General features: G+C 43.9%; 1 protein-coding gene across 1 annotated transcript in view; it reads left to right on the top strand.

The window, feature by feature from the left end:
* NR2C2 (nuclear receptor subfamily 2 group C member 2) overlaps positions 1–26551 on the top strand; it is a 418562-nt gene that overhangs the window by 70800 nt on the left and 321211 nt on the right. Inside the window, exon 2 of the mRNA XM_069206302.1 lies at positions 14683–14792. Within this exon, the coding sequence (XP_069062403.1) occupies positions 14721–14792 (72 nt within the window). The 5' untranslated portion in view covers positions 14683–14720. The remainder of the gene's footprint in view (positions 1–14682; positions 14793–26551) is intronic.

The following is a 26551-nucleotide window of genomic DNA, read 5'->3' on the forward strand; positions in this document are numbered from 1 at the left end:
CCCCTTTGCGCTCCATAGCTACCATGTCGCTTTGAAGTTTCAGATAGCCTGAACTCAATGCACACTTAAAGACTTAAAGTGATAATGAAAAGTTCGCTAAACATATACGTTACTTACTCTGCTGGATTTATTGTTTTATTGTGAGTTAGGGTTATGACCATCTGGGTTGTGTGATGCCACCGCTCGCTCACACCTACATTGTATGCAATGTGTAGGTGATATGAAACATTGATTTACATAGCACTTACTACCGAATTAGTTAATTTCTATTTTACCATTTAAATAGGGGCCCGCTTTGGGAGGAATCTCGCCCTCTCATTCGGTCCCAGCATACCCTATACACCCCATACCTCTGACAACATTTTCCGCATCCTTAGCTTTTTTTCCTAGTCTCTTCTTTCCCAAAATCCCCGCCTCTGGAGTCTCGAGTCCACATTGGGGATACTCGTGTCAGTCAAATTCAGCCAAACACCTACTGGAGAAGCAAGTGTTATTCAAATGGTGGAAGCTCTGTATTTTGTGGTTTTGGTTGAGGAAGTAGCGGGGATTTTTGTAGATGAATGATAATAGACACGAAGGGTCGGTTGAGTTTGTTTAGGTCCTGCTGTTGACTTTGTCGCATGGTATGGAGCTTTTGGGAGATCTCTGTGAGGGGGTAGGTTTGTCTAGTCGGTGGGCATACTACTAGCTATGTTATTTGAATTACTTTGATTTTTGATTTGAGTCCTCTGAGTTGTTTATTTAGCATTAGAGTTGTGCTTAATCAGCCGTGGAAAGCACCACACTTCTAAATGTATTTTCAGTGTGACTTGTGTTGAGGTTTTACCTTATTTTAGGAGAGAGAACTTAGGCTAAACCCAAATCACAGTTGCTAAATTATCAGTTGGCTTCTGTGTGATACATATTTTCCTGCCTTGAATGTCTCTAGGCGTGACGTTTCCACATCGTGTGGACATATTAGTGAACATTTTTAACAAACTGAAGCAAGTCCTTGTAATACTGTTTATTATTAGGTCGAGCATAGCAGCGCACAAGCGCTCCTTTTTAGGTCCAGCATAGCAGCGCACTGTGTGCGCACTCCTTTTTCTTTTGTCTCTCCCTTCACGCGCCATGGTGGCCATGACACTTTGAAGTTTCAGATAGCCTGAACTCGATTGGAGGTATTGGAGTGCTTTGCATCACCTAACGCTTATCACATACGAAATGCAACCAGACGCGGAGGTGTAAGTATTGTGTACTTATAAAGGCACTATTTCTTTCACCTCCACCAACTGGCTCCATCTCCCTATCACCCAATATACAATGTGTGTTCTAATGCTTTGGTAACAGGCGTCAGCACAACAAAATGATGCTCATTTTGTGTACAAACACAGAATTATTTTCTGAATCAGGTCCCATTTATTTAAACAATATATATATGCTGTATGGAAAATAAGACATTGGACGTTTTTTACTACCTAATATGCTTTATTGTTTATTTCTTTTGTTTTTCTGCGTAAACACACTTTGTTGTTCACCGTGCTGTGGAAATATCCTCAATAAAATAACTAAACTGCAACCTGGGTAACTCATAGGGTTCCATATCTACATAGCAGCGGAACATCATAATAAATTTCATTGTTTTGCTGTTTACATTCGAATGGGTGAAACTCTTGCATTCTGGATTCACAATACTAGACCACCAGTGGTTATGTTTTAGGTCGAACATAGCAGCACGCAAGCGCTGCTTTTCTGACATGTTGTTATTAGGTTGAGCATGGCACCAAGCAAGTGCTGCTTTTCCGACATGTTGTTATCTATTTGTGGGCTTTAGCCACGCCCCTCTCATGCCCATCACTTTCATTCATTCCTGGGCCTGCCTTTCAAAAATCCTTCAATGTCGTTGGTAAATGCTTTATGTTTGTCCCTCCTTGAGGCTGTTTCGTTACGCCTTGCAGACTGACCCTATTACATGTATGATTGCACGATCGTCGATAAACGTTTACTGTCCACGCACTCCTTCTTTCTTTAGTCTACCCCCTTCACGCTCCATGGTGCCATGGCGCTTTGAATTTTCAGATAGCCTGAACTTCATCTGAGGTATTGGAGTGCTATGCATCACTGAACGCGAATCACATACTAAATGCAACCACACGTGGAGGTGTAAGTATTGTGTACTTATAAGGGCACTGGTTATCTTTACAAAGTACCCCCCTCTCCGTTTCAATGTGCACAGCAACTCTGTGACTGTCTCCGCTTTGTGCGGGTGTCTCCGCTTGGTTTTTCAGGAATGTGTCAGGGAGACCAGGTTCTCGGGGCCTGCGTACGTTCCCAACATGTCCACCACTAGACAGCTCCAAAACTCTGATAGAATATCACAGAGCATGAGAGGTTCCAAGTGGGGGAAAAGGGGATTAGGAAGGGAACAGCTGGGAAGGAGACCTGTAGGAAGCAAAAGGTTAAACAACACAAAATCAAGATATTATCACATTGATTTTTACTAGACTAGGATTCTAAGCGTTGTCATACTAAAACCATGTATAACTTAAGAAAGGACTATAACTAGACCTCAAGAAGTCTGGGTACCTGGAAAGGAATCAAGAATGGTTAATACAATGTTTCATAATATTCACTTTTCATGAAATATCACATACTGTCTAGGAATATAAGAACCTTCTAGAATAATGTGTCAGAACCAACATTGCATCTTTACATGAGGACAAAAGGTAATCTGAAAACATTCCCTGGAAAACAATATTAATTGTACTAAGGACTTAATATACACAAAGAATGTAACATCTTGAATTTAGCAAAAATTCTAAGGACCTGTATAATTGTGTGCACATTAGGAATCACTACACATCAAAGTTTTAATTGCCATGAAATGATTGCACACACTGTAAGCGATCTGAACACCTAGGTTTAAATGCTGGAAATTAATCGCGCACACTGCCGATTCCAACAAGTATATGCAAATGCCATGAAATGGTTGCGCATTCTGTAAGCAATCTTAATATCAAGGTTTTAAATGTGGGAATGAATCGCGCACACTGCCGATCCCAACAAGAATGTGCTAATGCCATGAAATGATCGCGCACTCTGTAAGCGATCTGAACATCAAAGTTTAAATGCAGGAATGAATCGCGCGTCTTGCCGATTCGAATGCCACCATGCAAATGCCAAGAAATGGTCGCGCACAATGAGTATCAAGAGTTAAATGCAAGGAATGAATCACGAATCTTGCCGATTCTAATGCCACCATCCAAATGCCAAGAAATGGTAGCGCACACTGAATAACAAGAGTTTAATGCCAGGAATGAATTGCGCGTCTTGCCGATTCGAAAGCCAATATGCAAATGCCAAGAAATGGCCGCGCACACCGTTGCCGACCCGATACTCATAAGTCTAATACCAAGAATGAATCGCACTTCTTGCCGATTCAAATATCAACAGGTAAATGCCAGAAACCACAAGCATATTCACACACACACGGAAACTCTTTCAACATGAAAGCTAGGCCGAAAACTCAAATGCCTTTGAAAACGGGGTCGGGGACCCAGCCCGACCTCCGTCTTACCGCCCTGTTCAAGGATCACCAATACAATGAAGGGCAAGGCCTGGAAGGTCAAAGTAGGCCTCCGGAACAGGAGCTCCCGAAGTTGCTGCTGCTCTGCACTGGGACCTCAGAATAGTGAGCACGTGGAGCTGGGCTGGCTCCCTTATATAGAGTCTGGCCCAGCCCACAACCACACCCAGTCATGCTGCAGAGAAAGCTTCTGGAAGGTCCTAGAAAGGGACCACATCCTAACACACTCAGTACGTCTGCAGCAATACCTTGCAAAAAAACAGTTATTGCAAACATCATAAATAGTGTTTTTCAAGGTTAAAGTCTGCAATGCAAAAGGTTAACATACTGCATATAAACACAATGCATGAATTATGCTCTTGCATAAAGGCTGGATTTTTGCATTTTAGTCGCCCGTAGAGCGCGCGCGCACACTGCCCTGATCTTGACAGAATGCATTCAGACTCTAATAGGTTCTATTAGCAGTGTATAATTTACGGCCATTATGGGAGCTTGCTCTTGTGTTAATAAATATCATGCCAACAGCTCCACTCACCGATAGGTAAAGTCATTGTTATTATCTGCTTACACGTAGAGGAAGAAGGTAAATGGAAGTGCTTTAGTTATATGCAGGGCCACTGGAATTATGTGGCAGAGAGGACCAAATTACCTGCCAGGGTTGACCAATTTATGTGGCAAGAAAAGTGCAGTTATGCATTTACAACGCCAGTAGCTCAAACTCAAGAAAATGCGAGACCTATTGCTTTGTAAATGGTTGTTTTTAATTGAAGCTCCTGATACCTTCGCTCTGATGATAGGACTTAATGTATTTTTTTACGTTTAAGATCCAAGATGGCTTTTTATTAACCGGTTCTGTGCCTTGGACGAGATGATCTCGTCCAAGGCTACAGTTCCCCTGTGCCTTGGACGAGATCATCTCGTCCATGGCACAGGGGAACTTGGGGGCGCGCACCCCCCTTCCCCCCCCAAGTCGGGATGGAAGGGGAAGACCTTCCCCTTCCACCCCGACCCCCCCCACCCCCCCTCTGTGACGTCAGCGCGCGAGCGCGCACTGATTTGTCACAGGGGCCTCCCTAGTCGCGCTGGAAGCTCTGCTTCCAGCGCGATTGAAAAAGAAATGCAAAAGCATTTCTTTTTCAATCACTTGGGAGGCCCGGAGGGGCTTCAAAGGGAAGGAAAAGTATTTCCTTCCCTTTGAAGTCCCTCCGAGGGTTTCAAAAGCCGGATTGCTTGCAATCCGGCTTTTGAAACCCCACTAGACACCAGGGATTTTTTTTTTTTATTGAAACTGACAAAAGGGAGCGACCCCTTGGGCAAGGGTCGCTCCCAGGGGGGGCATTTTTTTGAGAAGGCCTTTTCTGCCCCCCCCCTGGGGGCAGAAACCTCTAGGCACCAGGGACCATTTTTTTTTTTTTTTTTTTTTTTTAATGTTTCATTTCTTTTTTTTTTGGTGGGGAGCGACCCCTTAGGCAAGGGTCGCTCCCCTTGGGGGAAAATTATATTTTGGCCATTTCTGCCCCCCTTGGGGGCAGATTGGCCTATTTTGATGAGGCCAATCTGCCCCCAAAGGGGGTAGAAACCACTAGACACCAGGGATTTCTTTTTTTTTTTTATTGTTATTGACAAAAGGGTCGCTCCCAAGGGGGGCATATTTTTGGGAAGGCCTTTTCTGCCCCCCCTCGGGGCAGAAACCTCTAGGCACCAGGGACCATTTTTTTTTTTTTTTTTTTTTTTTTTATGTTTCATTTTTTTTTTTTTTTGGTGGGGAGCGACCCCTTAGGCAAGGGTCGCTCCCCTTGGGGGAAAATTATATTTTGGCCATTTCTGCCCCCCTTGGGGGCAGATTGGCCTATTTTGATGAGGCCAATCTGCCCCCAAGGGGGGTAGAAACCACTAGACACCAGGGAGTTTTTTCTTTGCGTGAATTTCACGCAAAGGGAGTGACCCCTTAGGCAAGGGTCGCTCCCTGGGGGGGAGGGCAATTTATTTTAGGCCATTTCTGCCCCCCCTGGGGGCAGTTCGGCCTATTATTAGGCCGAACTGCCCCCAGGGGGGGGGCAGAACCCTCAGGGCACCAGGGCAATTTTTTTTGTTGTGTTTTTTTTTTTTTTGTTGTTTCTTTTTTTAGAGATGGGGAGCGACCCATCAGGCAAGGGTCGCTCCCCTGGGGGGCAAATTGTATTTAGACCCTTTCTGCCCCCCTGGGGGCAGATTGGCCGATTTTAGGTCAATCTGCCCCCAAGGGGGCAGAAACCACTAGGCACCGGGGATTTGTTTTTTGGCACCAATGTCACGCAGGGGGAGCGACCCCGTAGGCAAGGGTCGCTCCCGGGGGCGGGGGTGGGGTCTTGGGGGGCAAATTTATTTTAGGCCATTTCTGCCCCCAGGGGGGGGGCAGAACCCTCAGGGCACCAGGGCAAATTTTTTTGTTGTGTTTTTTTTTTTGTTTGTTTGTTTTTTTCGAGATGGGGAGCGACCCATCAGGCAAGGGTCGCCCCCCTGGGGGGCAAATTGTATTTAGGCCATTTCTGCCCCCCTGGGGGCAGATTGGCCGATTTTAGGTCAATCTGCCCCCAAGGGGGCAGAAACCACTAGGCGCCTGGGATTTGTTTTTTGGCGCCAATGTCACGCAGGGGGAGCGACCCCGTAGGCAAGGGTCGCTCCCGGGGGCGGGGGTGGGGGCAAATTTATTTTAGGCCATTTCTGCCCCCCCTGGGGACAGTTCGGCCTATTATTAGACCGAACTGCCCCCAGGGGGGGGGGCAGAACCCTCAGGGCACCAGGGCTAATTTTTTTTTTTTTTTTTTTTTTTTCGAGATTGGGAGCGACCCATCAGGCAAGGGTCGCTCCCCTGGGGGGCAAATTGTATTTAGGCCATTTCTGCCCCCCTGGGGCAGATTGGCCGATTTTAGGTCAATCTGCCCCCAAGGGGGCAGAAACCACTAGGCGCCTGGGATTTGTTTTTTGGCGCCAATGTCACGCAGGGGGAGCGACCCCGTAGGCAAGGGTCGCTCGCGGGGGTGGGGGCTGGGGGGGGCAAATTTATTTTAGGCCATTTCTGCCCCCCCTGGGGGCAGTTCGGCCTATTATTAGGCCGAACCGCCCCCAGGGCGGGGGCAGAACCCTCAGGGCACCAGGGCAATTTTTTTTGTTATTTTTTGTTTGTTTGTTTGTTTGTTTTTTTCGAGATGGGGAGCGACCCATCAGGCAAGGGTCGCTCCCCTGGGGGGCAAATTGTATTTAGGCCATTTCTGCCCCCCTTGGGGCAGATTGGCCGATTTTAGGTCAATCTGCCCCCAAGGGGGCAGAAACCACTAGGCACCTGGGATTTGTTTTTTGGCGCCAATGTCACGCAGGGGGAGCGACCCCGTAGGCAAGGGTCGCTCCCGGGGGCAGGGGCTGGGGGGGCAAATTTATTTTAGGCCATTTCTGCCCCCCCTGGGGGCAGTTCGGCCTATTAATAGGCCGAACTGCCCCCAGGGGGGGGGCAGAACCCTCAGGGCAAATTTTTTTGTTATGTTTTTTTTTTTGTTTGTTTGTTTTTTTGAGATGGGGAGCGACCCATCAGGCAAGGGTCTCTCCCCTGGGGGGCAAATTGTATTTAGGCCATTTCTGCCCCCCTTGGGGCAGATTGGCCGATTTTAGGTCAATCTGCCCCCAAGGGGGCAGAAACCACTAGGCACCTGGGATTTGTTTTTTGGCGCCAATGTCATGCAGGGGGAGCGACCCCGTAGGCAGGGGTTGTTCCCGGGCAGGGGCAGGGGAGGCTTGGGGGGTCAAATTTATTTTAGGGCATTTCTGCCCCCCCCCTCCCGGGGCCGGCTGAGCTAGAGGCCAAACTCCACAGGTAGGCACTTTGCAAAAAACACCACTGTTTTCTGTGAAAAAATATGTTCTGTCCACGTTGTGTTTTGGGCCATTTCCTTTCGTGGGCGCTAGGCCTACCCACAGAAGTGAGGTACCATTTTTATCGAGAGACTTAGGGGAATGCTGGGTGGAAGGAAATTTGTGGCTCCTCTCAGATTCCAGAACTTTCTGCCACAGAAATGTGAGGAACATGTGTTTTTTTAGCCAAATTTTGAGGTTTGCAAAGGATTCTGGGTAACAGAACCTGGTCCGAGCCCTGCAAGTCACCCCTCCTTGGATTCCCCTAGGTCTCTAGTTTTCAGAAATGCACAGGTTTGGTAGGTTTCCCTAGGTGCCGGCTGAGCTAGAGGCCAAAACCTACAGGTAGGCACTTTGCAAAAAACACCTCTGTTTTCTTCCAAAACTTTTGATGTGTCCACGTTGCGCTTTGGGGTGTTTCCTGTCGCGGGCGCTAGGCCTACCCACGCAAGTGAGGTATCATTTTTATCGGGAGACTTGGGGGAACGCTGAGTGGAAGGAAATTTGTGGCTCCTCTCAGATTCCAGAACTTTCTGCCACAGAAATGTGAGGAACATGTGTTTTTTTAGCCAAATTTTGAGGTTTGCAAAGGATTCTGGGTAACAGAACCTGGTCCGAGCCCCGCAAGTCACCCCTCCTTGGATTTCCCTAGGTCTCTAGTTTTCAGAAATGCACAGGTTTGGTAGGTTTCCCTAGGTGCCGGCTGAGCTAGAGGCCAAAATCTACAGGTAGGCACTTTGCAAAAAAACACCTCTGTTTTCTTCCAAAATTTTTTATGTGTCCACGTTGCGCTTTGGGGTGTTTCCTGTCGCGGGCGCTAGGCCTACCCACACAAGTGAGGTATCATTTTTATCGGGAGACTTGGGGGAACGCTGGGTGGAAGGAAATTTGTGGCTCCTCTCAGATTCCAGAACTTTCTGCCACAGAAATGTGAGGAACATGTGTGTTTTTAGCCAAATTTTGAGGTTTGCAAAGGATTCTGGGTAACAGAACCTGGTCCGAGCCCCGCAAGTCACCCCTCCTTGGATTCCCCTAGGTCTCTAGTTTTCAGAAATGCACAGGTTTGGTAGGTTTCCCTAGGTGCCGGCTGAGCTAGAGGCCAAAATCTACAGGTAGGCACTTCGCAAAAAACACCTCTGTTTTCTTCCAAAACTTTTGATGTGTCCACGTTGCGCTTTTTGGTGTTTCCTGTCGCGGGCGCTAGGCCTACCCACGCAAGTGAGGTATCATTTTTATCGGGAGACTTGGGGGAACGCTGGGTGGAAGGAAATTTTTGGCTCCTCACAGATTCCAGAACTTTCTGCCACAGAAATGTGAGGAACATGTGTTTTTTTAGCCAAATTTTGAGGTTTGCAAAGGATTCTGGGTAACAGAACCTGGTCCGAGCCCCGCAAGTCACCCCTCCTTGGATTCCCCTAGGTCTCTAGTTTTCAGAAATGCACAGGTTTGGTAGGTTTCCCTAGGTGCCGGCTGAGCTAGAGGCCAAAATCTACAGGTAGGCACTTCGCAAAAAACACCTCTGTTTTCTTCCAAAATTTTGGATGTGTCCACGTTGCGCTTTGGGGTGTTTCCTGTCGGGGGCGCTAGGCCTACCCACGCAAGTGAGGTATCATTTTTATCGGGAGACTTGGGGGAACGCTGAGTGGAAGGAAATTTGTGGCTCCTCTCAGATTCCAGAACTTTCTGCCACAGAAATGTGAGGAACATGTGTTTTTTTAGCCAAATTTTGAGGTTTGCAAAGGATTCTGGGTAACAGAACCTGGTCCGAGCCCCGCAAGTCACCCCTCCTTGGATTCCCCTAGGTCTCTAGTTTTCAGAAATGCACAGGTTTGGTAGGTTTCCCTAGGTGCCGGCTGAGCTAGAGGCCAAAATCTACAGGTAGGCACTTCGCAAAAAACACCTCTGTTTTCTTCCAAAATTTTTGATGTGTCCACGTTGCGCTTTGGGGTGTTTCCTGTCGCCGGCGCTAGGCCTACCCACACAAGTGAGGTATCATTTTTATCGGGAGACTTGGGGGAACGCTGAGTGGAAGGAAATTTGTGGCTCCTCTCAGATTCCAGAACTTTCTGCCACAGAAATGTGAGGAAGATGTGTTTTTTTAGCCAAATTTTGAGGTTTGCAAAGGATTCTGGGTAACAGAACTTGGTCCGAGCCCCGCAAGTCACCCCTCCTTGGATTCCCCTAGGTCTCTAGTTTTCAGAAATGCACAGGTTAGGTAGGTTTCCCTAGGTGCCGGCTGAGCTAGAGGCCAAAATCTACAGGTAGGCACTTCGCAAAAAACACCTCTGTTTTCTTCCAAAACTTTTGATGTGTCCACGTTGCGCTTTTTGGTGTTTCCTGTCGCGGGCGCTAGGCCTACCCACGTAAGTGAGGTATCATTTTTATCGGGAGACTTGGGGGAACGCTGGGTGGAAGGAAATTTTTGGCTCCTCTCAGATTCCAGAACTTTCTGCCACAGAAATGTGAGGAACATGTGTTTTTTTAGCCAAATTTTGAGGTTTGCAAAGGATTCTGGGTAACAGAACCTGGTCCGAGCCCCGCAGGTCACCCCATCTTGGATTCCCCTAGGTCTCTAGTTTTCAGAAATGCACAGGTTTGGTAGGTTTCCCTAGGTGCCGGCTGAGCTAGAGGCCAAAATCTACAGGTAGGCACTTCGCAAAAAACACCTCTGTTTTCTTCCAAAATTTTGGATGTGTCCACGTTGCGCTTTGGGGTGTTTCCTGTCGGGGGCGCTAGGCCTACCCACGCAAGTGAGGTATCATTTTTATCGGGAGACTTGGGGGAACGCTGAGTGGAAGGAAATTTGTGGCTCCTCTCAGATTCCAGAACTTTCTGCCACAGAAATGTGAGGAACATGTGTTTTTTTAGCCAAATTTTGAGGTTTGCAAAGGATTCTGGGTAACAGAACCTGGTCCGAGCCCCGCAAGTCACCCCTCCTTGGATTCCCCTAGGTCTCTAGTTTTCAGAAATGCACAGGTTTGGTAGGTTTCCCTAGGTGCCGGCTGAGCTAGTGGCCAAAATCTACAGGTAGGCACTTCGCAAAAAACACCTCTGTTTTCTTCCAAAATTTTTGATGTGTCCACGTTGCGCTTTGGGGTGTTTCCTGTCGCCGGCGCTAGGCCTACCCACACAAGTGAGGTATCATTTTTATCGGGAGACTTGGGGGAACGCTGAGTGGAAGGAAATTTGTGGCTCCTCTCAGATTCCAGAACTTTCTGCCACAGAAATGTGAGGAAGATGTGTTTTTTTAGCCAAATTTTGAGGTTTGCAAAGGATTCTGGGTAACAGAACTTGGTCCGAGCCCCGCAAGTCACCCCTCCTTGGATTCCCCTAGGTCTCTAGTTTTCAGAAATGCACAGGTTAGGTAGGTTTCCCTAGGTGCCGGCTGAGCTAGAGGCCAAAATCTACAGGTAGGCACTTCGCAAAAAACACCTCTGTTTTCTTCCAAAACTTTTGATGTGTCCACGTTGCGCTTTTTGGTGTTTCCTGTCGCGGGCGCTAGGCCTACCCACGCAAGTGAGGTATCATTTTTATCGGGAGACTTGGGGGAACGCTGGGTGGAAGGAAATTTTTGGCTCCTCTCAGATTCCAGAACTTTCTGCCACAGAAATGTGAGGAACATGTGTTTTTTTAGCCAAATTTTGAGGTTTGCAAAGGATTCTGGGTAACAGAACCTGGTCCGAGCCCCGCAGGTCACCCCATCTTGGATTCCCCTAGGTCTCTAGTTTTCAGAAATGCACAGGTTTGGTAGGTTTCCCTAGGTGCCGGCTGAGCTAGAGGCCAAAATCTACAGGTAGGCACTTCGCAAAAAACACCTCTGTTTTCTTCCAAAATTTTGGATGTGTCCACGTTGCGCTTTGGGGTGTTTCCTGTCGGGGGCGCTAGGCCTACCCACGCAAGTGAGGTATCATTTTTATCGGGAGACTTGGGGGAACGCTGAGTGGAAGGAAATTTGTGGCTCCTCTCAGATTCCAGAACTTTCTGCCACAGAAATGTGAGGAACATGTGTTTTTTTAGCCAAATTTTGAGGTTTGCAAAGGATTCTGGATAAGAGAACCTGGTCCAAGCCCCGCAAGTCACCCCTCCTTGGATTCCCCTAGGTCTCTAGTTTTCAGAAATGCACAGGTTTGGTAGGTGTCCCTAGGTGCCGGCTGAGCTAGAGGCCAAAATCTACAGGTAGGCACTTCGCAAAAAACACCTCTGTTTTCTTCCAAAATTTTTGATGTGTCCACGTTGCGCTTTGGGATGTTTCCTGTCGCCGGCGCTGGGCCTACCCACACAAGTGAGGTATCATTTTTATCGGGAGACTTGGGGGAACGCTGAGTGGAAGGAAATTTGTGGCTCCTCTCAGATTCCAGAACTTTCTGCCACAGAAATGTGAGGAACATGTGTTTTTTTAGCCAAATTTTGAGGTTTGCAAAGGATTCTGGGTAACAGAACCTGGTCCGAGCCCCACAAGTCACCCCTCCTTGGATTCCCCTAGGTCTCTAGTTTTCAGAAATGCACAGGTTTGGTAGGTTTCCCTAGGTGCCGGCTGAGCTAGAGGCCAAAATCTACAGGTAGGCACTTCGCAAAAAACACCTCTGTTTTCTTCCAAAATTTTGGATGTGTCCACGTTGTGCTTTGGGGTGTTTTCTGTCGCCGGCGCTAGGCCTACCCACACAAGTGAGGTATCATTTTTATCGGGAGACTTGGGGGAACGCTGGGTGGAAGGAAATTTGTGGCTCCTCTCAGATTCCAGAACTTTCTGCCACAGAAATGTGAGGAACATGTGTTTTTTTAGCCAAATTGTGAGGTTTGCAAAGGATTCTGGGTAACAGAACCTGGTCCGAGCCCCGCAAGTCACCCCTCCTTGGATTCCCCTAGGTCTCTAGTTTTCAGAAATGCACAGGTTTGGTAGGTTTCCCTAGGTGCCGGCTGAGCTAGAGGCCAAAATCTACAGGTAGGCACTTCGCAAAAAACACCTCTGTTTTCTTCCAAAATTTTGAATGTGTCCACGTTGCGCTTTGGGGTGTTTCCTGTCGCGGGCGCTAGGCCTACCCACGCAAGTGAGGTATCATTTTTATCGGGAGACTTGGGGGAACGCTGAGTGGAAGGAAATTTGTGGCTCCTCTCAGATTCCAGAACTTTCTGCCACAGAAATGTGAGGAACATGTGTTTTTTTAGCTAAATTTTGAGGTTTGCAAAGGATTCTGGGTAACAGAACCTGGTCCGAGCCCCGCAAGTCACCCCTCCTTGGATTCCCCTAGGTCTCTAGTTTTCAGAAATGCACAGGTTTGGTAGGTTTCCCTAGGTGCCGGCTGAGCTAGAGGCCAAAATCTACAGGTAGACACTTCGCAAAAAACACCTCTGTTTTCTTTCAAAAAAATGGGATGTGTCCACGTTGCGTTTTGGGGCGTTTCCTGTCGCGGGCGCTAGGCCTACCCACACAAGTGAGGTATCATTTTTATCGGGAGACTTGGGGGAACATAGATTAGCAAAACAAGTGCTATTGCCCCTTGTCTTTCTCTACATTTTTTCCTTCCAAATATAGGAGAGTGTGTAAAAAAGACATCTATTTGAGAAATTCCCTATAATTCACATGCTAGTATGGTCACCCCGGAATTCAGAGATGTGCAAATAACCACTGCTCCTCAGCATCTTATCTTGTGCCCTTTTTGGAAATGCAAAGGTTTTCTTGATAGCAATTTTTTACTCTTTATATTTCAGCAAATGAATTGATGTATACCCGGTATAGAATGAAAACGCTTACAGGGTGCAGCTCATTTATTGGCTCTGGGTTCCTCGGGTTCTTGATGAACCTACAAGCCCTATATATCCCCGCAACCAGAGGAGTCCAGCAGACGTAACAGTATATTGCTTTCCATAATCTGACATTGCAGGGAAAAGTTACAGAGTAAAACGTAGAGAAAAATTGATGTTTTTTTCACCTCAATTTCAATATTTTTCTTTTTCAGCTGTTATTTTCTGTAGGAAACCCTTGTAGGATCTACACAAATGACCCCTTGCTGAATTCAGAATTTTGTCTACTTTTCAGAAATGGTTAGGTTTCTGGGATCCAGCATTGGTTTCATGCCCATTCCTGTCACTGACTGGAAGGAGGCTGAAAGCACAAAAAATTGCAAAAATGGGGTATGCCCCAGTAAAATGCCAAAATTGTGTTGAAAAATTGGGTTTTCTGATTCAAGTCTGCCTGTTCCTGAAAGCTAGGAAGCTGCTGAGTTTAGCACTGCAAACCCTTTGTTGATGCCATTTTCAGGGGGAAATCCACAAGCCTTCTTCTGCAGCCACTTTTTCCAATTTTTTTGAAAAAAACGAAATTTTCACTGTATTTTGGCCAATTTCTTGGCCTCCTTCAAGGGAACCCACAAAGTCTGGGTACCTCTAGAATCCCTAGGATGTTGGAAAAAAAGGACGCAAATTTGGCTTGGTTAGCTTATGTGGACAAAAAGTTATGAGGGCCTAAGCGCGAACTGCCCCAAATAGGCAAAAAAAGGCCTGGCACAGGAGGGGGAAAAGGCCTGGCAGCGAAGGGGTTAATGCTGACAGAGCTGAGTGTTGTTGTTTTTTTTTTATTTTATTTTTTTTAAATAAATCAACCTGCAAAGAGTGGAGATTTGTCACTCACCAGGCATGAATTTTAAGTGCTAAGTTTGATTTGCTCATAAAAGTTACACAATTGACAATACAGGCCAAATATCAATGTCTTCTCTTTTATGTCCGGCAATGTCTTTTATCTAATCTGCAGTGTAACTCTTTTTTTCGAACAATAATAACTGTCAAGGCACTAATGTTGGTAGTTCTTTGAATCAGTTGCCGGCCAGGATAAAGCTTTTTATCTAGATGGGGGTTTGATAATCTTTTTCTTTTTTAAAGCTTTAAGCATTAAAAATGTAATACTTTCCTTGTCCCAAATCTACCCATGACCCTACTGTACACGCTCCACCTACATTCTGCTCATTTCTTTAGTGCATGCCCTGATCTCAGTTTATTCATATTGCCACCTGAAATGTAACTCCCATTCACATATGCCTGCATCGTTTGCACACTAAGTAGACAATAAGAATTAGTCTGCCTTCCTAACCTATAAAGTGCAGTATGTGGTTTCATCTTCACTTTTGTTTGGCCCATTGCCGAGAATATGCTACCTGGGCTTGTAGACTGGTGAGCTTTGCATAACAAGTAAACTCTAGGGCCACTGAAGCCATATATGAATTGTTTCTTTTTCCTAGGTGCCGAATGGGTGGCCCTCCCTGTTTGATTTCCAGTGATGAACAGCCCCTCTCAGCGTATCCAGATAATCTCCACAGACTCATCTGTAACTTCACCACAACGCATTCAGGTAAACATCTTCATGGACGTTACCGTTATTCTGTTATTTTTAGTTCTATTTTGAGGAAGAAAAAGTTTTTCGAGGCAGTGCAACTGTTACGTAATAATAAGGAGCTTCACAGGAGGGCCATGTGAACCTGAGCAACTTTTGCAGAGCACAAGAAAGAAGCATATTTGGAAAGCTATAATACATCTAATTGCATTTGCAGACATCAGGCCCTTTTAATCCACTCAAGAGATTTAACAGAAAATACATTTGTGTGTGCCCCCTCACTTGTGCTTTTTCTTTTCTTCATCTCTGTCCTTTTTGCCGTCCTTCTACTCACACTTATGCCACTTTTCACTGAACTCTGCAAATCTCAGAAGTGAAGATCTCATTTCATGGATTCTGAACTTCAGTGTCTGCTTGCAGTGTGGAGGGCGCGGGGCGACTATGTGATCTTAGCTGAAGTTATAAGGCTTTGTTGCAAGAAAGCAAATGATGAGGAGAAAAAAACTTTTTTTGAGAGGCCCATGGACTCTTGAGCTGTCATTTCCAGACAGGCTTAGTGACTGACCAGCATAAGCACATGATCATCACTCCACAACCAAAGAAGCCTGCCAAGGATCTCAAAGAGTTAACCTAACATCTGCTGATCTTGAACCCATCTTGCAAAAGTAACATTGCAGAGCTAAGGAAATAGGCAACTCCAGGAACACACTGAAATCAACAGCACACTACCAGAATCTCAAGACGTAACTTAAAAGCTATCCCTCCAATGATGCCTTTCTAAAAGAAAGGACTACCCTCATAGCTGTCATATAGATCGGGACCCACCACACAGCATGGACCAAAGCCCACAGCATTCCTATCAGACTCATAACAAGTGGAACATGTTGCAAAACCACCCAGAAGCCTCATGAGACCTGGCCAGGTAGTTTGGGCTGAAATGTTTCTGTTGGAGCAGGGCAAGGCTAATTTGGATGTGGTTGGTTCTTGTTGGAGGTGGCATGGTGGGGGCAAAAAGGTAGACTGGAATGCTGCTTGATTTAATTAAAAGTGGCTGAGTTTAAATCAAACATTCCACTCATCACTTTTTTGTTTGCCTGATGTGACCACAGCAATGATCAGTCTGACCGCTACTGGAGTGACAACACCAGCGAGGAAGAGGAGTACTATGGTACCAGGTGATGTTCCTTAATGCTACATCACTTCATCCACTAGTGCTGTACAGTGGTCATAAAGGAACATATGTAGATTCTACACATAACCCATTCATAAATAACATTGAATAGGGTCTTGCAGTCAGAGAGCAGGTTGTCAGTGCAAATGCTCCACGGTGCCTATCTGGCCATAAAAGGAGAATTTCCCTTAGGGGTTATCTGGGCCTATCATAGGGGCTTGCCCGGGGTGCTTTTGTGACATAAGACTAAGACACACCCTGAGGGTCAAGACCACTCATACACTTTACCCATGACAGAGTTAATCTTGTAGCCTTAATCTGCTTCAGAGTCTGGTATCTTTGCCTAACATTATCTCATTACATCCTCAGAAACCTTTCCAAAATTCATCAGACTGGCCCACACCTATCTAGGCTCCCAGATTGTGGGTACCATACAGAAAGGGGCAGAATGCAGTGTTCTGAGTCTGTCACTCATAGAGCCTGTGGATTCTGAAAAGACCAAAACCAAGAGAAATACTCTTTTTGCATGGTGCCCCGGTACTTGTGTTGAAAGAAAACGCCTTTACTTTGATGACATACAGGTATACATTGTTTGCACAGGCCACGCTCGGAAATTCCAGGATTCTGTACTAACACAGTCTTTGGTTATACAGCTTTATCTTCCGAACTGTAATATGAGTGTTGGTGTTTAACAGCAGCACAATCCTTCTTAGTTCCCTACCTTGCATCAATACACCACTGTGTGTTGAATGGCAGGCTTTATAGCTACCTTCTTATTTGAAAACTCAATAAGAAGGAGGGGATACGTGGTATGTTTCTTACCTCAGTAACCCCACAAGGGCTTACCTTTATGGGGTCAGTGGGACATCTCTCTGCCAACATTTTCAAAGCATCCTTGTGACTCCAGAGCATTTTTGTTACATGTTACTCCAGTGCATCACTTCCTCCTGGGGGATGCTAGTGTAACCTCCTCAATGTGCAGAACTGTAACATGTGGCTGAGTTGCTCCTTTTCACGGATACTAATGCAGGTGATGACTGGTATGCAGAGATAAAAGACAATTCTTACAAGTTACAACTTTAATGATGACACCATGAGTTCTGTGAGTCTCAAAACAGTTGGATCAAGACAAAGTACCTCGTTCTGCATGAGGGGCAATTTGAACATGGTAGCCAAGGCAGGCAGAAATGTATCGTCCTTTTTGCATTGTCAGTAATTCACTGGAGGATAGAGGTCCAGCTTAGTCTTTACTGAAGACATTGTGGTGAAGTATATAGGTTTGATTGCCAAGTCATCATACCCCCCCTCCATTGGAGATATAACCTAGTGCAGCGGTTCCCAACTTCTGTGGAAACCCCCTTTATCATTACTGGAACCCGGGTTCCCCCACTGAATCATTATTGGAATCCGGGGTCCCCTTTTTGAGTCATTACTGGAAGAGGGGGACCTCAGCCTAAATATTGTCAATGGTGTGAAATGCAAAACAATACACATGAAATACAGAAAGAAGCATTCATCAAACACATACACACATAATTCTATTTAATTTGCAAACAAATATAAATTTAAAAAAATAATCAGAAGGTTGGAGCTTTTCTAAATTCAATTTATGCCGTACATTGCCCATACTCAATTCTGTTTGATGCACCTGCACTGCTCCCACAATTCAATCTGAGGATACTAATTTAATTTTTAGCCTACAATTTCAGATTCCTTGACATTTACAATACGGTTTAACATTTTCAATTGTACTTTTAGACACTTTACTTATATACACTTTATTAACCTGTTCATATTATTTAATTATCTAAGCAGGCACAGACCTCCTGAAAGGGCTTCACGAACCCGCAGGGGTCTCCAGACAACAGGTTGGGAACCTCTGACCTAGTGAGTTTCGGCCTGATGGGCTGCAGCTGCAAATGTTGAATTCCAAAAGGCTCACCCAACCAATCTAGAGTTATGCTGGTAGGTCAACCAATAGTATGCATAGGCAAAATTTATATTTTAAGTTGGCTTGTAAACATGTTTGATTGGTAACCGAGGTCATTTCTTGAAAGCCTCAGTGTGCCAACAGGCTTACCTGCCCTATTATTGCCTCACAGTGGATTCATAATAATAAGGCCCTCTAAATGGGACAGATTCCATCATTTCATAGCTTTTGTGGCTTTGTTATCCAACAGTCTTGCTAGGTAAAAAGAATCTTCCATGGGGACAAATAAGAAACTGATAAAAGACCTCTAGAGTATTTTTCTTATCTCCTGCTTCCTCAGATCAAATGCAGAACTTCCAACATACCGCCTATGGTGAGAGGCTCGGAGGGATAACAATACAGAACCTTGCGTTCTCTTTGTGGTGAAAAAAAACATTAAGACTTCTGTTGTGCCAGCTGCTTTCTTCTCCACTCCTTATCCCCATATAGTTTCCTGAAGTTATAGAATTAAATCACAAAACTGTCTGATTCTTTGTGTTACTAAGTCAAGACATATTGAGGATTATGAACCAAATTTGATTCTTCTTTTCGTCCTATTCCACCTGAAGTAATCTTTTACTTTTAAACAAATTACTTTGGTTCACATCCACATATCCCTTGACTGAGACTGAAAGGATGTGTATTTCCTATTATCCATCTATCAGGTGCATATCAGTTTTATCTGGTTTGTGGCTGAAGGGTTGCACTGTCAGTATAATGTGCTCCCTTTTGACCTTATTTGATGCCCAGCAGTCATTTCGAAGGGCATGGCTTGAGTACAGATCCACTTTAGATCCCGTGGTACTTACATCACCCATTACCTAGAAGTCCAGCTGATGAGGGTTGGTGTTTCCCGATGATGTCCTGAACCTATTGCATCTGGTATTCTGTGTTTTTGTCTTGCATTCATGAAAGGTAATGCTGGAAACATCAGTGGGAGTGTCTACAACCACTGGAGAAAATTCTTGCTTTGAGGGATGTTATGTGTCACTTCTAGTTACTGCCCCTAACCTCATTATTTTGATTCTAGATAGCTTTTATGTTCTCCATTGGTCGGGAAATGCGGTGGAATAACTTCAGCTTTCTTAGAACAGAGAATAGGAGAATAATTGTCAATTGTTTTGTGTGCTTACATGCAGAGACATGACACATCTTAAAATGTTCCACCCATTAACTTTGTGACAATATCTTTGTAATAGCTTTACATTATTTATATTGTTACCTTTTTACACAGCCTAAGCCTACAATGTCTAGTAACATTTGAAATAAATGTCAAGAGGAGATTGTGGTTATGTTTAAGTAGGGGTTAGTGTCAGGTGTAGTGTTAGCATTGAGGGCTGGGCAGGGGGGTAGGACTGTTTTTAGGGGCTGTGGTTAACTCTAATGGCTAGAATTAGGACAATGGTTTGGATATAAGGTAATGGTTTAAAAGTTTAAGTGTCAAAGCCAGGCTCTTTTACTAGAACTGGTTCTGTGGAGAAATACATGTTATAGTTTGCATGTGCATTGTGCACTATGTGACCTAAGAAAGGCATTGTAGAGCCTTTTTTAATCTGGGATTTTGCTTCCCAGTTGTAAAGTAATTAATGACACTGTATTAGTATGGAATTGTGTAGGTGATAATGACAATGTGGATGATGTTGTAGAGATAGTGACATATTCCTCAAATTAGCGTCTGCACAAATCAAAATTCTGGTGGGACTAGTTCCTTTCCCCCAATCAGGAAATGTATTCACTATCTGCCATTTTTTCTCATATGGATGTGGAGCTATTCTGCAGTACTTGAAGGTCCATGACAATTGGTGTCATTTGACTGATCAATTCACATCATCATCTTCTAATTAATGCTCATGATGACCATTATTCATATGCTGAAAGCCTTTCTTGCATCGGTACATTGAAAGAGACTACACAAATACCACTGTACTGTGTCAAATCAGTAAGCAGAGGTGCATTTATTCATTCAGCTATGCAACTTGACATCAGATATGTTGGTGTAGGCTCTGCACAAGAACACCCATTTAGATGGTTAGGCAGTACTGTGGCATTGAAACAGTTATGTCCCTGGGGATTCTCTGTCCGAAGACCTGAAACAGATGAACCGTGCAATTAATCTTTTTTTTAAATGGTGTTAACTTTTTAACATTCAGCATAAGTTATTTGACGTGAGGAAGATACTACTATGCTCCTCTCCCTTAAACATCCTGTCCCTTTGTCTTCCAGTTTCTTTTTCTACAATGTGGCACTCCTATACACCTCTAAGATAGCCCCCTGTCTCCACCACCTTTGCCTTTTTAATATACCATTCCATTTCTCCCACAGTCTTAACCCAACCCTCCTGTCTTTCATCTCCACTTTCCTGATCTCTTGTCTAGTCCCTTTGACCTGTGCTCTCGTGCCCATTGTCCTCTCCTCAATCAAGCCTTCTCCCTTGATTCTCCTTTCCTGCTAGTTTCCGTATGTATTCAAGACCGGAAACTTCAATTTACTTTTTTTTCTGTTTTCATTTCCCTCTGTTTAAATGTTTAGTATTAACACAAATCTGTGTTTGGATTCAAATCAGTTTTGACAAACCAATGTACGTACTAATTGGGTGGTTCACAAAACAAAAAAACAGTGGGTCAGAGAATGACCCGCCTAATTATTATCCATTAAGCTGGTTCAGTTAGAAACTGCAGTCCTGTGCATGGCTGCTGTCCCAGGACTGGTAGCCTGCTATGGAGAGCAAGCTATAATCTGTGTGATTGTATGTCAAAATGGAAAGTTTTTTTTTTTTTAAGTAGACAGTGGGTTGCTTAAAACCAAAAAGGTTTCTGTTTTGAAAAACTTCAGTGGGTGCAAGCCTTGGTCCCTTGGACCTCTACCTTCCCCCCCTTCAAAAATGCCACGCCGATTGACAAAGGGGAAGAGGTCCTAAATTGCCAACTTTCCGTTTGTGAATCAGTTACCACCTCAACTTTGGAGTGCGTTAGTGATCAGTGGTTTTCAACCGAAATAATGGTTGCAAACCATTGACATACTACATGGACTCATAATTTGGAAGCAATACACTTTCATTTGCCTTCCAGATTGTGATTTGATTTGGGTCCCTAGTCCCATTTTCAGATTGGATAAAAAGTTTCAGAATCACAGAATGGGGCTAATTCATTAGAAAAAGTGATTGTTAGCAGTCGCAAACCCTGGGTTTTTAAAAATCACAAGGTTTGTGACCACAGTATCTTTTAGTAGATATTTCCCAATATCTTTGCCTCCTCGAAGGGCAAAGACTAAAATTCTTTGTAAGATGCATGCCTGCATTTGGGACCAAACCTGCCAGTTGATTCTAATAGCTGTCATTTAGTCCAACTGATTATGTTTCTGTGACCACACGGAGCTTACAAGTTAAAGTGTTATACTTCTGCCTGAAATTGGGATCTCCTGTCTAATCATGGTGCTTAGTTCATCATCGATGCCGCCCTGAGTCCCTAAGCTTGGATATCTAGTTCATGGGGCATTAGCCTCTGGCGTTCTAGGTGCTTTCTCTGGATGTTGTGAATTTTGTTTGTGAAGAAGTATGAAAAAGTGGGTGAAAGATATTTATTAAAAGCTGAAACAAATGCACAAATAATGTATCCATGAACTATGTCTTGTAAATTATTAAATATTATTCTTCATGAAGAGGTGTTTGTTGACTTTTTACTTTTATACAGTAATATTCCTCTTCTCTATTAAAATATTTAAATAAAGTACTAATAAACAAAATAAAGAACTGATCGCAGCCTGCATCTTTTTTCCCCTACTGAAGTTAACAGAATGGAAGCTGTCCGCTACGAACAGCTGCCACCTTCTGAATCTTTACCACCTGCTTTGACCGGGTGATAAACTTTAAACTGTATTTGTTTTTGCAGTCACAAAGCCTATAATAGGCTTTCAACGTCGGGTCACATAGATAGCCTCACTACACGTTTCCGCCGTATTACAAGTTCCGTTATATCCTGTGGAACTTGTAATACAGTGGACGGGATATCCGTCACGTTTGCAATAGAGTAATCCCCTCTGCCATACTCATAATGAGGCCTAGAATGTTTCTCACACTCAGTTCTCAAATGCCATTGCATCAAACAAGCTGTTTTCAGCCATCTTGACATTAAACTGCTAAGGGTTTAATGTTGAAAATGGCCATTAAACTAGTGACTGTATAATGAGGACCATTTTTAGGTTGAGCCTGAGCAGAGCTTGCGATGCCTCTTCGAGACATGTTGTATATACTTTGTGGGCTTACACTCCACCCATTGACTTTTTATTAGTTCCTTCCATTGGTGTTTCAAAATACTTGCTTGCTACTGGTGAATCCTTCTTCTTTGTCCCTCCTTTTTGTGTTTTGTTTCCTCTCACAGAGCTCCACCCAAATACTGTATCTTTAGACTTTGGTTGTTTATGTGTTAGTTTTGTGGGATTCTTTTTTTCTTTGTTTCCTTCTTTGGTGGGTGCATGTTCAGCATCAGCGCCCATTGTTGCTTTCATTTTATTGCAGCATTCATCCCTCCCACCTCCTTCCATGTCCCTGCATGCCCGCCCTCACGTACCCCTGTGTTACCATTTTTTTTTTTTTTTATGTTAAACTTTCTTTGGCGCGCAGTTCAGACTTTTATTTGTAGGCACAGGGAGAGCTGACACCGAGACTCGAACTCTGTTCCCCAGTTCCAAAGTTGGCAGCTCTGGATGTTATGTCACATTCTCTCTCCTCTTTCCTAGTTCCTTATTGCAGCTTAAGCCGTAGATGCAGCCAGGGCTCTGATTTGTGCTCCACCCCAGCGCACTCCCTGCCCAGCCCTTCGTGTGTTTTCTACCAGTCCTGTGCTTCTCTCTCACTCCAGCCCCCTTGCTGTCTGGCAAGGAATGGCTTATATGCTTACATATGAGCAAGCTGAGCCCTATTCACTGCTGCTTGTCTTGCTTGTAGTAGTTGGTTTGTGCACACACTGCCCTTTTTGTTTACTGCAGTTTACAAAAAGCTCAGATATGTACACAGAAAAACTTTTAAGAAGCTCTGGGTCATGATCAGAAAGAAACCGAAGCGCGGTGGATCGGGTGTCAGAGATGAATGGAGTAATGTTATCCCATCTAAACACTGCCTTTGAATTAAAAAAATGTTATACGAGCAAACTTGAAAATAGTAACTGTTGAATGTTAAACTCACTCTATTTACTGCGCATGAGGCATTCCAGCAGTTCACCAACTAAGATGACACGGCGCTCCACAAGCGTTTCCCTCTCTCCTCGCTCTTAGTTCCTCATGGCAGCCTAAACCGGAAACTCGACCAGGGCCGCAAATCGTACTCCTCCGGGGCCCTCCCTTCCCAGCCTTCTCATTGTTTTCTACCAAATGTGTGGGTCTCTCTCGCTCAAACCTCTTTCAGTTTCTGCAAGGAACAGCTTATGTGCTTACATGGGCAAGCCAAGCCCTATTCACAGCTGTTTGCCTTGCTTGTAGTACACTTTTTTGTGCACGCACCACCCTTTTTTTTTGTTTACTGCAGTTTACAAAGAGCTCAGGTTTGTAAACAGAAAAGCTTTTAAGGAGCTCTGAGTCACGATCAGAAAGAAACCAAAGCGCAGTGGATCAGGTGTCACATGGGGATGAACAGAGAAAATGACAAATGTTATTGCATACAATTAATGCCTTTGAATTGAAAAAATGTAATACAAGCATAAATGAAAATACTAACTGTTGAATGTTAAACTCACTCTATTTGCCATTGAACAGCTTCTACCCACTTGTGTAACGGTTTATCTGTATATGACCGTGATCAGCAGTTACTTAGACTCTTGGCTATTTGTGCGAACGTCACCCTTTAGTTGTATTCCATTCAACAAAGATTTTCACACAAAGTGTTTCCCTTACAGAAGTCTTTTGTAAAGGGAGAGTGTAGAACCTGCCAACCTCTAACCTGTGTCATTGTCAGGCGTGTAGAAAGTTGTCTCTGCGTGCTGGTTTACACTAGCAGTCGGATCATAAGATCACCTACCTAATTTGTGTCTTCTGTGTCAGTATTGTTATTATTTTTATTGAGCAGAAAAGAGCAGCAAAAATGCATTCATAAAAACAATCATTATCCATTATAGAAAATACTATAGGAAGCAACATCAAAACATTTCTGCCGAAGGCATTTGGAAAAAAAGATTGCAAGCTCATAATAAGGTGCAGCAGTGCCTTAAGTGCAAGATAATACTCAGTAGAAGATCTTACAAATATAATATAATATTTAGGCATGTGCTCGAATAGCATCATCATCATCAATATAAAAACAATCAGCATCATCATTATGTTGCATAATCAAAATCGTCACCAGTCCATCATCAGTCATAAAAATCTCAAATTCTGACTGAGGGGAAACATCTAGAATGTAGACAACACATCTCTCCTGGGAGCCAGTGGATGTAATAAAGGGAGTGTCGGTATTAAAGTGCAAACAACTGCAGCTTCAGCTTAAAGCTTAATATTAGTAAATAAACACATATAGTGTAATTTGTCAAAGCATTTAAAGCCCAAACCGAAGAGGCCCTGCTTGCAAGATGATAAAATAGACCTATCCAGCTCGGGACAAAAGACCTAAACCTAATGAAAGGGTCACCAAGGCAATTAATAGATAAAAGAAAAGTTCCCTGAGCAGCAAGAACTAAAGCGCTGAAAAAGCCACCCATATCGCCTCAAATTACTTCACAGTCCCTACCCTCTTGGTGAAAGCCTCTTCAAAAGCTGTGTCCGTTTCATTTTAATGAGCCATTGCTGAAACAATGGGGCCTCTGATGTTTTCCAACCCTGCAAAATCAGGGAATGGGCTACTGTAACAGCAATTGGTATGAAATACTGCTGATATTTTCGCAAACTACACAGCTCATTCAAAAACCCAAACAGCACCAACATCGGGGTCGGAAAAATCTCAATCTGGACACTACAACTGATTGCATCAAAAACCTAATACCAAAATTGCTGAAGGCTAGGGCAATAAAAAATGTGCATCCATCCACCACACTCCATTGCGTAGCACCTAAAGCACTGATCGGGCACAGAAGAAAACATCTTATGCATCCTATGAGATGTGTAGTAAGCTAATCATCTCAATAGAAAAGCCATATGTTTAAAATTGGCTGCCCTTAATGATCTGTGCCCAACCTCACTGAGAAACTCCCATTCCTGACTATTGAATCTGCAGTTTGTTGCCTTAAAGATTTTCTACAGTAGTTCAGGAAGTAATTTCTGATTAACATGGTGGCGTAACAGATGGTACCAATCCCTTTGTACGTTTGGTTAAATTTATATGATATGCTATCAGCCTCGCACACTCATTCATTGCTATGTAATTGTTCTTTAGAATGCTACTAATTTGATTAAAACTAAAATAAATTAAGGAGGTCTGGTTGCTAGATTGCTGTGTCACACAATCTCATGTTATCAAATTTGTCCCATTATAGAAATCAGCGATTGTCCGGAAACCAAGTACCTCCCAATCTTTTAAAATATGTCTAGATAATAGCAAGCCCCAAACCTCACAGTCTTGTAATGACATAAAGGCTTGACAAGATGGAATGCCCCATGATCTAAAAAAGCCAATATCCGTAATCACAAAGCTGATACTGTCTTATACCTTGTATTCTTGGGTAGTTTTTCAGTCCGCAAAAGACTGTTAGCATATTTTGGCTTTCATTGATCATTAAATTCAGCATGAAATTATCATAAACTGGCGAATCTGATGTCTATTGGACCATATAATCAATTAACATAGCCTGATAATATGTCTGGAGATGCGGGAAGACTAAACATACCTGAGCTACACACAATTGCAACACCAACATTTTAACCCTAAGCTTCTTGCTTGTCCATATGAAGGTTCTAATGACACTGTCTACTTCATTAAAATAAGGACTTGAAATTCTAAGAGTGACATTAGAAAATAGAAGTAAAAGGAGGATAGACATCTTTATTAGTGCTACCCTACCAATCCGTGACAGACGTAGAATAGTCCACGCCTGGAACAGATTTTTAACTTTTGAGAGCTTAGCCTCATATTTTAGCTGAAATAATTGGGAATAGAGTTTTCACACAAAAATTCCTAGGCACCTAATCAGGCGATTTGGAATCAACTGCAAGCTGGCGGGGAATACAGAATGGGCTGCATTGAACAGAAGAAGTTCCGTTTTGGCTTGGTTAACTTTATACCTGCCTATTTGGGTAAAACAAGAGATTTAGTCAACGCCATTCTGGATATTTACACTCTGAGCCTTTAAATATAAAATTGCATCAAAGGCAAACAATTTAATCTTCATCATCCCACCTCTAGAAGGCAAAACCAAGGGACTGGCACAAATCCTAACCGCTAGGGGCTCTATAAAAAGAACAAGAAGCCAATGGGACAAGGGTAACCCTTGCTGAGTGCCAAGCTTCATGCTTACACCCCCTGCTTCTTTAGCATTGATGATAGTCGTGGCCTCTGCTCCATTATAAACTTTTTTAAGCATAGTGATCAATGGAGGCGGGAATCAAAACTTTCCCAGAATATAATAAAGTGCCAGTTGACGAGATCAAACGCTTTTTAAGTGCCCATCATTTGTATTGCTGCCTTTTCATTATTGATTGTAAAATAAATAATAGCTTGAA

The sequence above is a fragment of the Pleurodeles waltl genome, chromosome 9 (assembly GCF_031143425.1).
Source record: "Pleurodeles waltl isolate 20211129_DDA chromosome 9, aPleWal1.hap1.20221129, whole genome shotgun sequence".
In the NCBI taxonomy this organism is placed as follows: domain Eukaryota; kingdom Metazoa; phylum Chordata; class Amphibia; order Caudata; family Salamandridae; genus Pleurodeles; species Pleurodeles waltl.